General features: G+C 41.1%; 1 protein-coding gene across 1 annotated transcript in view; it reads left to right on the forward strand.

Annotated features, from left to right (window-relative positions):
• The window catches only part of HCN4 (hyperpolarization activated cyclic nucleotide gated potassium channel 4), a 131,549-nt gene that overhangs the window by 48,478 nt on the left and 68,177 nt on the right, over positions 1–14,894 (forward strand). The window contains exon 2 of the mRNA XM_044662844.1: positions 9,434–9,857. Coding sequence (XP_044518779.1) covers positions 9,434–9,857 — 424 coding nt within the window. The remainder of the gene's footprint in view (positions 1–9,433; positions 9,858–14,894) is intronic.

The following is a 14,894-nucleotide window of genomic DNA, read 5'->3' on the forward strand; positions in this document are numbered from 1 at the left end:
GAATGAGGTGTTTTTAATGGAGAAAGTATGGTCCAATTGAAAGAGCCATAGTCTTGAAATCTGAAGAACTGGATTCAAATCTTGACACTTCCACTATAGATAACCCTTAGGTCCTCTGCTAAGATTATATCAGAATATAAGTGGTTATTCACAATATAAGATCAACCTGCAATAGAAGGAGATCACAAAATTCTTTGTATTGAGATTCAACAAAAAGTATCCCCTTTACTGATGCCCCAAATTTTACCATTGGTGTTTCATTGTTCAAAGAATGGTAGAATTTTCTAATTCATGGCCTTACCATGCACCATCTTTGAGAGGTTATTATCCAGCCTCTGCTCAAATGCTTAGAGTAACAGAGAGGTCATTACTCCATGAGGAAGCCTGTTGGATAGCTCTATTCTAAAGTCACAGAATCTCAGAGCTGGAAGGGGTGTAGTATAATATATTTAGACTTGTGAGAAACATTTGAAGTCATCTAATCCAACTCTCCATTTTAGAGATGAGTAGATGGGCAAATTGAGGTTCAGAGAAGTTTCAGATAGTTAAATGAAAGAGTTGAGATTTGAACACATGTCTTGTGATTCCAAATACAGCATTCTTTTTTTTTTAATTATTTAAAAAAATTGGCCTGCATCTTTTTTTTAAACCCTTACCTTCCATCTTGGAGTTAATACTGTGTATTGGCTCCAAGGCAGAAGAGTGGTAAGGGTAGGCGATGGGGGTCAAGTGACTTGCCCAGGGTCACACAGCTAGGAAGTGTCTGAGGCCAGATTTGAACCTAGGACATCCCGTCTCTAGGCTTGGCTCTCCATCCACTGAGCTACCCAGCTGCTCCCAGCATTCTTTATACTAGCATGTAGCATCAAAATCACTTAGTCTAACCCAGACCTGAACAAGGATCCCTTCTACAACATTTCCCTAAATAGTCATTCAGGAATCACTAGAAGATTTCCAGATACGAGGGGTTCAATTTCTTCCATATTTGGACAGTTCCAGTGGTTAAGAAGGGTTTTCTGGCATGGAGCCTAAATCTGCTTCTCTGTACCTTCTACCTACTGCTCCTAGATCTGCCCTCTGGGGCCATATAGTACAAGTCTAAACGCTCTTTCACATAACAACCCATCAAATACTTGATTATGGTTATCTTGTCTCCCTTGTGTCTTCTCTGCTTTGGTGCTTTCTTACATTGAATCAGAATCTGTGTAGTCAACCCACTTTCCTTTAGTGTGTGAAGTTTCCTTATAGTACAAAGCCTCTGAGCCTGTCAGTGTGTTACATCAACCCTTCTGCTCCAAAGCCTCTCCTCTCCTCTCTTAGCCTCATCCAGGACCTGCCTGGACTGTGGTGCTCCATCATTAGATCGATCCCTCCTTTTTTTTTATTGAGCTGATTGGATTCCCATCAGTGATTCAGCCTGCCCTCCTAGTGTGTCCCTGCCTTTTGGATTATTTTTTTTCTGAGATGTTTTCTGCCTCAATGACCCTACTTGCCAGCTCAAGTTCCAACCCATTAGAATTCAACCCATTTTCGCCTAGCAAGATATCTGGTTTATTCAACTTCACGTTATATGCAAATTTGAAAACCATGACATATGTGTTGTTATTTAAATTATGGATAAGAATGTTGAACAAATGTGAGCCAAGAACAAAGCCCTAAGGCAGTCCACTAGAGACTTTGCTTCAAGTCAGCTCTGTTGGCCATCTGCTTCAAGGCTATTCCAAATCTTTGGTGTAACTAGAGCCAGCACTCTTGGTCCACTTTGCCCTTTTCATTTGGGCCAGGTTGCCAGGACCTTTGCCATCTTCTCCCTTTGCTAAACAAGCTTGCGTTTGTCAGTACCACTTGGAAAATGGGATGCCCAGAATAGAGACACTGTGCTCCTCTACTGTAGTTTTTTGGACTCTTAGGCCAGTTTATAATCAAAGAAATACTAAATTGTATTTTTTCCCAGATGAACTACTGACAAGCCGGGTCTCCTTAGGTCAGGCACGGTGATGGTGCAATGGAAAGAATGGTGAGCTTAGAACAAGAGCTACTATTTACTTGAGTGACTTTGGACAAAACACAGAACCTCTCAGGGTTCTTGTTTCCTACTCTTTCAAATGCAGGGGCTCTACCAGATGATTTCTACAATAAAGGGGTAGAATGATGGAGGGCTGAACTTGGCCTCTGGATAATCTGTGCTCAGAACCTTACCTACTAGCTCTGTGACTCTGAGCAAGTCACTTAATCCTTCTTTACCCTAATTTCCTCCTCTGTAAAATGAGGGGATTGGATTCAATGGCCACTACAGTCGTTTCCAGCTCTAAATCTATGATCCTATGATCCCTTTTGGCTTTAAATCTATCATTATCTATTTTATACTTAGGCAGCTAGTTTCTTTTTTTAAAAAAAAATTCTTTCTTTTTGTCTTAGAATCAATACTGAGTATCAATTTCAAGACAGAATGATAAAGGCTAGGCAACTGGGGTTAAGTAACTTGCCCAGGATCACACAGCTGGAGGACAGTGCCTAAAGTCAAATTTGAACCCAGATCTTCCCAACTCTAAGCTTAGTGCTCTATCCACTGAGCTAACTGGGTGCCCAAGCTGTTTTCTTTTCTATCCTAACTAATTTGCTATGCAACCTCGACCAAGTTACTTTAGTCCTCAATTTCCTGATATGTAGAATTATGACGCCATCTGTATATTCAGGTATGGAGGAGCTGTAATGTGCCTCTGTAAAAGGAAGCAGCAATGGCAGTCAAAATGCAGATCTTCTGATGTATTTGGCTACATTTCAGCTTATCGGATTCGACCCATTTCCCAGCCTGTCAAGATCCTTCTAATTTTTTTGTCTGACATATTTTCAACTTCACTCAACTTTATTTCACCCACATCTTTGAAAAACTCGCCAAGTCATTGCTGAGAATGTTAAAGAGACTTGGGCCAGCGCTCTCCACTAGAGACCTCCTTGTAAGCTGACCCCAAACCATGAATGACTATTCTTGAGGTCCAATTAATTGTCTTAACAGCTCTGAATTCACTTACCTGTAAAAATCACAAAGATCATATCTTTCCATCCTGTTCACAAGAATTCTTGAAATGCCTTGTGTATGGGGGCGAGTATTGATGGTGTGGGGGGTGTTTATCAAGACACTTGCCAAATTCTTTGCTGAAATGGAGGTATACAATGCCTGTGACATTTCTCTGACCTAAGGAAATGAAGTTAATATGGGATAAGCTGCCCCTATTAAACCAAGGTATATCTCAGTGATCACTGCCTCCATTTCTAAAGCTCTCAAATATCTCATTCATAATCCAGGCTAGGCTTTTGCCAGGAATTATCAATAATCCATCAACAAATATATTTTTATAAAAATGTTTATCTTCTATCTTAGAATTGATATTAAGTATTGGTTAGAAGGCAGTAGAGTGGTAAGGGCTAGGCAATGGGGGTTAAGTGACTTGCCCAGGGTCACACATCTGGGAAAGTGTCTGAGACCAGATTTGAACTTCCCATTTGGATTTCTCATCTCTATGCCTGGCTCTCTAACTACTGATCCACTTAGCTGTCTTCTCAACAAGCATTTATTAAATGCTTACTATGCACCAGGCATTGTCCTAAGCTAAGGGGTTTATGAGTAAAGTGAGATATTTTCTGCCCTCAAGGAATTTTCATTCTTCTAGACTTCAGAATTTTAAATAGTCTGAAGGTCTTTTGAAAATGGTCATGTTTGACTGTCATCAGTCACAGGAGCAAGAAGGGAACTTAGAAGTCAACAGAGTCCAATCCCCTAATTTTTACAGATAATGGAACTTCTGGCTTGAAACTGATATTTAGTATTAATTTTAAGAGAGAAATTAAAGGGTTTTTTTTGTTTTTTTTTTTAAGTGTGATTCTGCAGTCTTATCCAAGTTTATGTGGGTCAGGTGACTTGAGGAAGCTGCATGTTCTGTTATCAATTGCTCACTTGTCAGGAGTTTAGATTATCTCTTGACCAGTTTTCCTTACAGTCTTCCATCTTTAAGAATCATCGAGAGGATAGAATCTATTGGAACGGAGACCGTGATCACTGCAATGCACCAGAGATTCATTAGTGACAGCTCATTCCATATCTAGATCTGGAAGGGACCTCAGAGGCCAACAAATCCAACCCCTCATTTCACAGATGAGAAAACTGAGGCTCTGGGAATTGAAGGGAATTACTCAGATTCACATAGTAGTGAGAAGCAGACCTGGGATTGGAGCGCAGGATTTCTGACTGTAGAATCAATACTCTCCAATATTCTGGTCCAACAAATATTCTCCTTGACAGATAAAAGAGTGATTCTATCATATGCCTTTCTACAGTTGAGATATATGAAGTCTGTAACATTTGTCTAACCTACTAAGACCAGTGAGGCTATTAACAACAGAAATGGAATTAATCTGGCATGAATTCGAATTTAACCCATAGTCGTTCTCATTGATTACCTTGAGTTTTCACAAACCTTCTGTTTAATAGTTTCCAGAATTTTGCTTGGGAATAGTGGCAAAATCATTAGTCTGTAATTTCTGGAATTCCCCTCTTGCCTTTTAGGAACTTCCCTTGCTTCCAGTGATTCTTCAGAAATTGTTGAGATAGATTCAGAGTTCACATTTGCAAGTGTTTTCCTTTTGGGGGGGGATGTGAATTATTTGACTTCTTGACAGAAGCTAGTTGAATTTTTAATGTCTCCTCAGCTATCTTACATTTGGATTTTCTCTCAATTTTATTTGCTCTGTCCTTCTTTGGGAGGTCTTCTCCTTGATAAGAGAATATGGAAAAAAATGGAAGTTAAGTTGTTCTGTTTCTCCACCACTGCTATAAACATACTGTATCTTGAGGTGTGTTAGAGCCAGCTCAAACCAGATCCCACTGTTAAACTTTCAGTGTGAGCACTTATACCTCAAAAATCTGCAAATGCTACAAATCAGGGCTTGATTTATTGCTTTGCTGATTTGTCTAGACTTAAGAAATAGATGGAATAAATGTTGATACTGTCGATTTAAACTTCAAAGTGTATTTTGCTGTATATTATTATTTTTAAAACCCCTACCTTCCATCTTAGAATCCAAGGCAGAAGAGCAGTATGGCTAGGCAATGGGAATTAAGTGATTTGCCCAGGATTACACAGCTAGAAAGTATCTGAGCTCAGATTTGAACTCAGAACCTCCTTCTCTAGGCCTGGCTCTCAATCCACTGAGCCACCTAGCTGCCCCTGTTGTATATTATTTTAAGCAGGTGGTTAAACATTTATCAGCACACTGTTGATTCTATCTGCCCCCAAGCGGCATTCTTTATTGTTTTTCTTCTTTTTATTAATGGTAGTTCACTTTGTATAGCACTTAAAGATTTTCACAGCAGTTCTTTCCCAAAGATCATTTGAAGTATATAGTTCAGGTATTTTTTTTTCATTTTACAGATTAGGAAACCAAGGCATAGAAAGGTTAAGTGACTTGCCTGTAGATACATACCTAGAAAGTATCAAAGCAGGGACTCAACACTTGTCCTTTTTTTTTAAAATTATGTTCTTGTTTGTATGTATGTTTTTGTTTTTATCCCTAGATTTTTTTTGGTACTTCTGGACTTATTTACATTCATCTTCCTCTTCTGTACCACTCTTTTTTTTAAACCCTTACCTCACACCTTAGAATTAATACTTTATTTTGGTTCCAAAGCAGAAGAGCAGGAAGAGCTAGACAATGGGAATTAAATGATTTGTCCAGGGTCAAGCAGCTAGGAAGTGTCTGAGGCCAGGTTCTGTTCCGTCCCACTCTTGACTTTACCCTGGTTATCCCTGCCTCTGACTTAGGTCCATTTCATGCTCATTCTAAGTTCCTTGGAGAGCTCCCTGGAATCACAGCTCAGGAGCTTTCTTCTTTTGTTACTCATCTGGATCGTTCCCCTTGTATTCCATTGTTGTGGGGTAAGCATTGCCTTCTCCAGATTCCTTTTTTTCTTTTAAAACTATGTAACCTCTCTGTTTCTGTCTCTCTGGCACTCTGTTTCTCTATCTCTGTCTCTGTCCCTGTCTCTTTCCCTCTCTCTCTTTCTCTCTGCTTCTCTTTCTGTCTTTCTGTTTCTGTCTCTGTCTCTGTCTCTGTGTCTCTGTCTTTTTCTCTCTCATTCTGTCTCTGTGTCTCTATCTGTCTGTCTATCTCTCATTCTGTCTCTCTGCCTCTCTTTCTGTCTTTCTGTCTCTTTCTCTCTGTCTCTGTCTATCTGTCTCTCTCCTTCTGGCTGTGTCTCTATCTCTGTCTGCCTGTCTCTCTCTCTCATTCTGTCTCTCTGCTTCTCTGCTTCTCTGCCTCTCTGCTTCTCTGCCTCTATTTCTTTCTTTCTTTCTTTCTTTCTTTCTTCCTTTCTTTCTTTCTTTCTTTCTTTCTTTCTTTCTTTCTTTCTTTCTTCCATTCTTTCCTTCTTTCTTTCTATCTCTATCTCTGTCCCTTTTTCTCTGTCTCTGTCTTTCTCTCCTTCCTTCCTTCCTTCCTTCCTTCCTTCCTTCTTCTCTTTCTTTCTTTCTTTCTTTCTTTCTTTCTTTCTTTCTTTCTTTCTATCTCTGCCCCTTTCTCTCTGTCTCTGTCTCTGTCTCTGCCTGTCTGTCTGTCTGTCTCTCATTCTGTCTCTGTTTCTGTCCCCCTCTCCTCTCTCTCTTATACATAAATACCTCCTCTCCCACCTGTGTGGAGAGGAGAGTATTTCACTGGAAGGGTCAATATGCCGTGAGAACCCTGGGAAAGACTACAAAAGCAGCACCCAGAAGGGGAAAAAAGCCAGCAAAGAGACAGGCCAGGGTCCTGGCTAAATACTTAATGTATACACTGTTCATTGTGGCAGAACCTGCCTCATGTATATGAGTTAGCTAATGGCCAGACCTCTAGCCCTGCCTTGACTGACTTCCTTGCAGCAGAAACCTGGCAGTATCAACTGGACTGAACAGACTTTCCTGGAACAGACTTCTCCTCCCTCACCCCTTCCTGCTCTCCCTCCCTCATCTTTTTCTGGTAATAGGCAGCCTGCCCTCTTAGCCCTTTCTCTTGGATTGGGGGACGTGTGGCACCTTCGGATACCTTGCCCTTTGGCCTGACTTCATGGCAATGGCCCCAACCAGTTCTGGAGCTCGGCTGCACAGAGGCCTTTCTGGGAAAGTGTCCACCTAGCTAAGCAGTCTTCCTTTTGTACCTAGAGAATAGCCCCAGCCGTGCAGTACAAGGTCACCCAAGTACATGGAGGCTATTTGGCTTAGCAGCTTAGTGATGAAGTTGCAGCCCAGGTCAGGATGGGGAATAGCCAGTCTGAGCCATCATCTGTTCATGTCACTGATGGTGTTGCTCATATCCACTCTGGGAATAGCTACTCAGGGGGAAGAGGGGTCTCTGGAGCCCCGCACCTTTCCCCATTTCCCCCAGAATGAATACCACCAACTCTTTCTTCTTTCTTTTCCTTGGATTAAGCATGAGACATGTTTATTCTCTTCTCTGAGGGCCTCTGTCCCTTTTTGTCTGGCCTGTCCTCACCTGTCCCTTCTGCCTCTCCATAGATCTATATCCTTCAAGGACCAACTCAAGTATTACCTTCCTTAATCCTGCTCCCCCACCTGCACTGAACACTGTCCCCTTCAAGTGCGACAGCTCTCAGACTCCAAAGCCCTGACTCAAGTGGTCACTGCTTAATAGGGATGGGGACTGGACCTGTGATTTCATTGGTATAAGGAACACCCTCTATAGATGTAGGTTACTACTTTCTCTGCAATTTAGAATCCTTTTTAAAAGTTAAAAAACTCTTACCTTCTGTCTTAGTATCAGTTCTAAGACAGAAGAATGATAAGGGCTAAGCAATTGGGGTTAAGTGACTTGCATAGAGTCCATAGCTAGGAAATTTCTATTTTTTATTTTAATTTTTAAATATTTTTCCATGATTACAATTCATGTTGTCTCCCTTTCCTCTTCCTTCTCCTCTCCTGGAGCCAACAAACAATTCCACTGGGTTATACCTGTATTATCACTCAAAATCTATTTCTAGGAAATTTCTGAAGCCAGATTTGAACCCAAGTCCTCCTGATTCCAGGTCTGGAGCTCTGTCCACTGTGCTGCCTAACTGCACCCACAATTTGTAGTCTTGAGAAGTTAAGTAACTTTCCCCAGGGACATATGGCCAGAATGTATCAGAAGTGGGTCTGGAACTCTCCCTTCCTCACCCTGAGGTCAGCTTTCTATCCAGTGAGGCAGGCTACTCCTCTTTTTAATATGATTTTATGGTTGTTTCTTATTTGCTACTTCCCTCTCCTAGAGGACAGGAGCTTCTTCTTCTCTCCTCTACCAAAATGAGCCTAGCACAGGGCTGGGCATACATTGTGTGGTCAACATAGACTGGTTGATGTGAGTGGAATTGATTTATTCACATTTGAGCAATATTCCATATTGGATTCCCTACAAATTGCTCAGCAAAACTGGTCAGGAAGCCCTGGAACCTCCTGGGGGAATTCTGTTCTAAAAGGCATTCATGGAGTGAGATTATTTTCCCACATTGCCTGGGCTCCCTCCCAGATATCCCTGTTTGTTTATTTTCACACTGATTTTCTCTCAGTGGGGATATAGGCATAGCCAGTAAGGGGTCCTGTCAGCATGAGGGTGAGGGAGAAAACTGCCTCTCGCTTGTACTTAATGAGAGACCCTGTCCTACCTAAACTTGGGATCTCAACCAGCCTAGCACAGTGCTCTGCTGAGAGGAGGCACTTATGAAATGTTTTCTGGACTTAATCAAATAGAATGGAATGGAATGGAAAGGTCTCCTAGAAGGATAAGATTTAAGAAAATTCCAGAAAATGGTAGCATATGGTCAGTTCCTGCAGTTGAGGCAAGGGCCTCTGTGACTCTCTTCTCATCTCACCTGCCTTGTTGGTGTTTTTGTTTCTCTCTCTCCTCTTTCCTTCTCTTCTCTCTCCTTCTCTCTCCCTCCTTCTCTCTCTCCCTCTCTCTCCTTCTCTCTCTCCCTCTCCTTTTCTCTCTCCCTCTCCTCTCTCTCCCTCTCTCTCTTTCTCCCTTTCTCTCTTCCCTCTCTCTCCCTGTCTCTCTCTCCTTCTCCCTCTCTCTCCATCCTTCCCTCTCCCTGTCCCTCTCACTGTCTCCCTCTCTCTCCCTCTCCCTCTCTGTTTCCCTCTCCCTCTCTCCCCCTCTCTCTCTCCCTCTCTCTCTCCCTCTTCCTCTCTCTCTCTCCATCTTCCTCTCTCTCTTTCTCTCTTCCTCTTTCCTTCTCTCTCTCCCTCTCCCTCTCTAGGATTCTCCTAGTATCTGTCTCTCTTCTTCATGTCCACTTATATCCTTCTCTTGGTACGCGTGCCTTGTTGTCTTTCCCTCTCTAGTGGTCTGATCATCTCTCTTGGGGTCTCTCCCTGAGTGACCGATCTGTCTCTTGATCTCTGCACAGGTTTTACTGGGACCTGACCATGCTGCTCCTGATGGTGGGGAACCTGATTATCATTCCTGTGGGCATCACCTTCTTCAAGGATGAGAACACAACACCGTGGATTGTCTTCAATGTGGTCTCAGACACTTTCTTCCTCATTGACCTTGTCCTCAACTTCCGGACAGGCATCGTTGTAGAGGACAACACGGAGATCATTTTGGACCCTCAGAGGATCAAAATGAAATACCTGAAGAGTTGGTTTGTGGTTGACTTCATCTCCTCCATCCCTGTGGACTACATCTTCCTCATTGTGGAGACACGGATAGACTCTGAGTTCTATAAGACGGCGCGAGCCTTGCGCATTGTTCGATTCACCAAGATCCTGAGCCTCCTTCGCCTCTTGCGCCTCTCCCGTCTCATTCGATACATCCACCAGTGGGAGGAGGTGAGTCCTCGCCCCAAAGGGGCCACCTGATGGCTGCCCCAGCCAACAAGATGAGCATAAAAGTGTGATAAGCAAAGGAAACAGTAGGGGAATATGGATAATCAGAAGGGACGTATATTCATTGACTTTGAAGTCAAAGTGTAACAACCTGCATAACCTTAAGCAAATCATTTGACATCCCTAAGTTTCAGAATGGCTCTTCAGAACCTTGCTTTGGACAGCTCCAGCAGCTAGCACAGGAAGTAGGAGGGATGAAGGTCCATTATTGTCATCCAGATCTTATGGGGCTCTGAGGCCAGCTCCCTAGCCACTATGCCCTATTGCGTCTTTTCATGTCCACTATTTCATTTAATCTTCATCACTCTCTTCAAGATAGTTTTCTCCATTTTAAAGCCAAAGAAACTGAGGTTAGGTGACTTGTCCAAGGTCATAGAAGTCTCTGACAGAGGTCTTCTGATTTTCAAAGGACCAAAATTTCATAAGTTTTGAGCTAAAAGGGACCTAAAAGGCCATCTAATCCAAGCCTCTAATTTTACAAACCAGTTAATGAACAAACATTTATTAAACACATTTTATTATTATTAATTATAGTTTATTTATTAATGATTTATTAATTATTATATATTAAACAATAAAACTATTAATAATATTACCAAACACTTATTTTAAACATACAAAACTGTGCCAAGGTTTTGTGCTAGGCACTAAGTGAGGAATCTGATTCCTAGTGACTTGTCCAAGGTTACGCAGGTAGTACCAGAGGTGAGATCTGAACCCAAGGACTCTGGTTCCCAGACCAATGATCTTTTCACTGTACCATGTCATTCTCACTCATAAAATAGTCCTAATCATAATAGCTAGCATTTACATAGCACCTTATATTTATGAAGCATTTTAAATGTATTATCTATTTAATGTATTAATTATTGTATTTAAATGTATTAAAATTAATTTAATGTATTAATTAATCTATTTAAATGTATTATCATTTGATCCTCACAACAACCCCGAGAGGTAAGGTTCTTATTATACTCATTTTAGTGATAAGGAAACTGAAGTTCAAAGAGGTTAAATGATTTGCCCAGGGTCAAATGTCTGATGTAGGATTTGAATCCAGGCCAGACTCCAGTTGAACACTGTATCCTCTATGCCATTGAACTGCCTCTATAAAAAGAAATGGTTAAGTAAGGAAGTGTATATATATGTCTTCAGTCCTTTGATTTTCCTTGGACCTGGTTGACTATTTTTAATTAGTAGACCTTTATGGTCTGGCCCTGGCAACATCTTCAATCCTGTTAAAATCATGAAAATGCCCATATTATCTAAAGGTGGGGGAGCATGGTATGGGCTGACAGATCTCTGGCTAAATGTGTATACAAGGAAGAAAGGGAGCAAAAGTGGGGAGACATATTTCCTTCAATTTTGACCTCTCGCTGACTATAATGATTTGTTTTCTGCTGGATTTGTCTCCTAACCCATTTTTTAAAATTAGTTTATATTTTACTTAAAGAACTTTTTATTCATTCCTTTTCTAATAGCTATTGTCAACCTCTGTGAGATCGTGAGGTGGTGAGACATATTTTTGCATTTTCACAGGATTCCCAAGTCATGTAAAGGGAATAGTGATAGCCTCGTAAGCCCCTCAGATGCATACTTCCTCTCCGCTGTTACACCTATCCTTTCACCTGTTATCCCCTAGTTATTATTATCCTATTATTACCTAATGTCCTATTACTGACTCCTATCCTTTCCATGATCCTCTGGACCCTCCTCCCATTCCATTGCTTATCCTATATTCTAGTTCTTTTTTCCTTTCCTAATTTTTCCCCATCTCTCTCTCACTCCCCACTTTTCTTTTGTCTCTATCTCTGTCTGTCTTTGTCTATCTCTGGCTCTTTCAATCTTTGTATGTTTGTCTTACACACACACACACACACACACACACACACACACACACACTCCACTCCTTTGGGTTTCCCATATTGATAAGTTAAGAGTTTGTGTTGGCACTATGGAGGAGCCCAAGCCCTTCCTTCATGGCTCAAGTGGCCAGAGGCTCAGATTCCAAATGCACCCCTTTCATGCGTAGATCACAGAATGGTCAAGAAAGAACTGTAGAGATTGCATAGTCTAATCTCATTTTTAGGTGATAATGAGATCAAAGCCCAGAGACATTAAGTTATTTGATCGAATTCACATATAAAGTAAAGATAGACTTGAACCCAGGTCTTTTAACTCCATATTTAGCAGTCTTTCCTCTACATCATGCTGTCCTTTTGTATAGCTCTGCCTCCCCTTTGCCTGACTCATAAGCCCTTCACTTCATTCATTAGTTTTCCTTGTTAGAGAAGAGAAAAGGGCCAGAGAGAATGGAGTTCAAGGCTCTTGCCTAGGATTTGTAAATTATATTGCCCCAAATTTAGAGGAAACTCATGAACCTGCTGGTACAAAGAACCAGTAAGTCCTTCTCAGAAAGCTCCCTGACTCTCTCTAGCCCGCTTGCTACAGCTTCCTCCCTCTATTCTTCCTGCCACTTCTCGTGAAGTTTTAGGTGATTTTCCCCATAGTCCTATTGTGAATTGAGAGCAATGCTGGGCCTCAAAGCTATGTCTTTTGTGTTGTATGTGGGAATATTTTGGGGGTGGGTAGAGAGAAGCGTGTATGCAGAGGCATCTCTCTGATGGCTGACTCTCAGTGAAGAGATGAGACCAGTTACATTAATGTAGAAAAGGAGATCTTTGCCCCCTGGGGGATAAGGAATTAATGGATGAATGAATAAACGAATGCATGAAAAAGCTATTTATTAAGCATTCCGTGCCAAGATTTATTCTAAACACTGGAGACGCCAGTAGAAAAGTAAGAGAGTCCTGCTCTCAAGGCACTCACAGTCCAATTTGGGCAGATAATACATGAAGAAGGCTTCCACTTTGGGGATAATGAGAGGATCCAGTGGTCCAAAAGGTACAGTTTTAGGAGAGATGGCAAAGCTCAGGAGTTCTAAGAGCATTTTGAAAGGTTTGTGTTCTACTTGGAGGTCTGAAGGATGATGATCAACAGCATAGATGGTAAGGCTCAGTGGTTCTCCATCTTACTGGGAGGATTGTAGTTAGTAATTCTCTGCTCAGCCAAATGGCATGAACTGAGATGAGGAGGAACTTGGCTGGAAGGTCTTAGCCTTGGAAAGGGACCTGAAGGCTGCAGTGGAGCAAGGGTTCCTTCCCACACACATGGAGCTCAATGTCCAGTCAGGAGGAAGAAAGGAGAAAGGAGCCCCAGAAGGAAGGAGGTTTAGGAGGAGGGCAACCCCTGGAAAAAGCAATTGCTTGGTCTACTAGATGATGATGAAGATGAGAAAGCCAACCTACATGAACTAACCCAGATGTACATGCATATGTGTAAACATGGCATTTGATCAGGCATACATACCTGTGTCATAAAGTTCTATTATATTGCCTCTTTTGGATGGCATGGAGTTGACCTTCAGTTCTTAAAGTCCATGGCAGTAGGGGCTGGTTCTGGCAGGTCTGCCATATTGGAAAGACTTCAAGTATAGGCCAGTGTCAGACCATCTACTGACCTAGGACAAATCCAGCCAATTATCAAGTGGCACATTACCTGTGTGGGCTGGTAACTTGGTGATGGATCATGTTTCAGGGCAACACACGAAATTAAAAATACAGAATATGATCTCACAGCATCTTAGAGATGGAAAGACCTTAGCAACAAGGAATTATAACCTATACCTCTCTAATGTACCTGACAACAGGTCACCCAGCTTTGCTCAAAGATTTCTAGTGAAGAGGAGTTCACTACTTCCATTCCACTTCTGGTTAGTACTGATTCAGGGGTTTCCACCTTTTTTGTCTCATGGTCCCCTTGAGCAATCTGGTTAATCCTTTGGTTTTCCATTCAGAATAATGTTTTTAAACGCACAAAGCAAATTGTCATACAAAGAAAACCAGTAATGATGAAATATTCAAAAAAAAGTTCATGGACGCTACATTAGGAACTCCTGTGCTAATGTTGGAAAATTCTTCCTCATCTTAGTCCCCATGTAGCCCCCTTTTATTTTCTACAATGACTATGACAGGTAGGTGGGAAAGGAGGGAGAGCTTTTTAAGAATTAGATGGCTTTTAGACCATCTAGAAACATGAACTTAGCTTTTGGTCTTCTAAATGTGAGAGCCTCATCCAGTAGTCAGGGACTTCACAGATCACAAGAGGAGCTAAATCCCATCCATCTTGATGTTCTCGCCATAAACAAAACCAAATGACAAAATAAGAAGACACAGATAAATGGAAGGATGGTTTCCAACTTCTCCTTAGAGAGATAAATAAAAAACATTGGCTAAATTGGCTTTATCCAAAGGCAGAAAAAGAAACATGATTTCTTTGGACATTTGTTCATTTTGTATTTGCAGGGCTATTAATGTAGGGCTTATAATAAGCATTTGCAAACAAACAAACCAAACCAACCTGAAAATAAACACAACTGATGGGCAACATCTGTTACAGAGAATGAGAAGTTCTATGAAGGATTTGATAGAACCCTACAAATTAAATCATCGTATATCTTAATATTTAATGGCTTCACTGCAAAGATGTATGTAAGGGAAGAGAAAAAAAGTTGGAAAATATGGCACAAGAAATAAGAAATGCCAAAAGGCCAAAGTCTATTAGATTACCCAGAAGCTCTTTGTGATGAATTTTTCCTTTAAGAAGAGTCAGGTTGCCCTGGACTTTGAAAACATAAAAAAAAAATCACCAAAAAAAATAAATAAAATCAGTTCTAGTTGGACAGACAGAAATGACTGGTTCCTGACGGTCTTATAAATCAGTTGTCTGTGATCATTTAGACCACCAACTTATTAAAGAAAGGATAAATTAATATTAAAAGTAAAATAAAAATGGGTGGATTTAATTCCTAATTAGGGCAACTACAACTTGACCATCAAAATGTTGGGAAATGGATAAAAGAACAGACCAAATAGGAATTACACCTTTTCTGAAGGATATTTATCTGGTGTAAAACAACAC

The sequence above is a fragment of the Gracilinanus agilis genome, chromosome 2, assembly GCF_016433145.1.
Source record: "Gracilinanus agilis isolate LMUSP501 chromosome 2, AgileGrace, whole genome shotgun sequence".
In the NCBI taxonomy this organism is placed as follows: Eukaryota; Metazoa; Chordata; class Mammalia; order Didelphimorphia; family Didelphidae; genus Gracilinanus; species Gracilinanus agilis.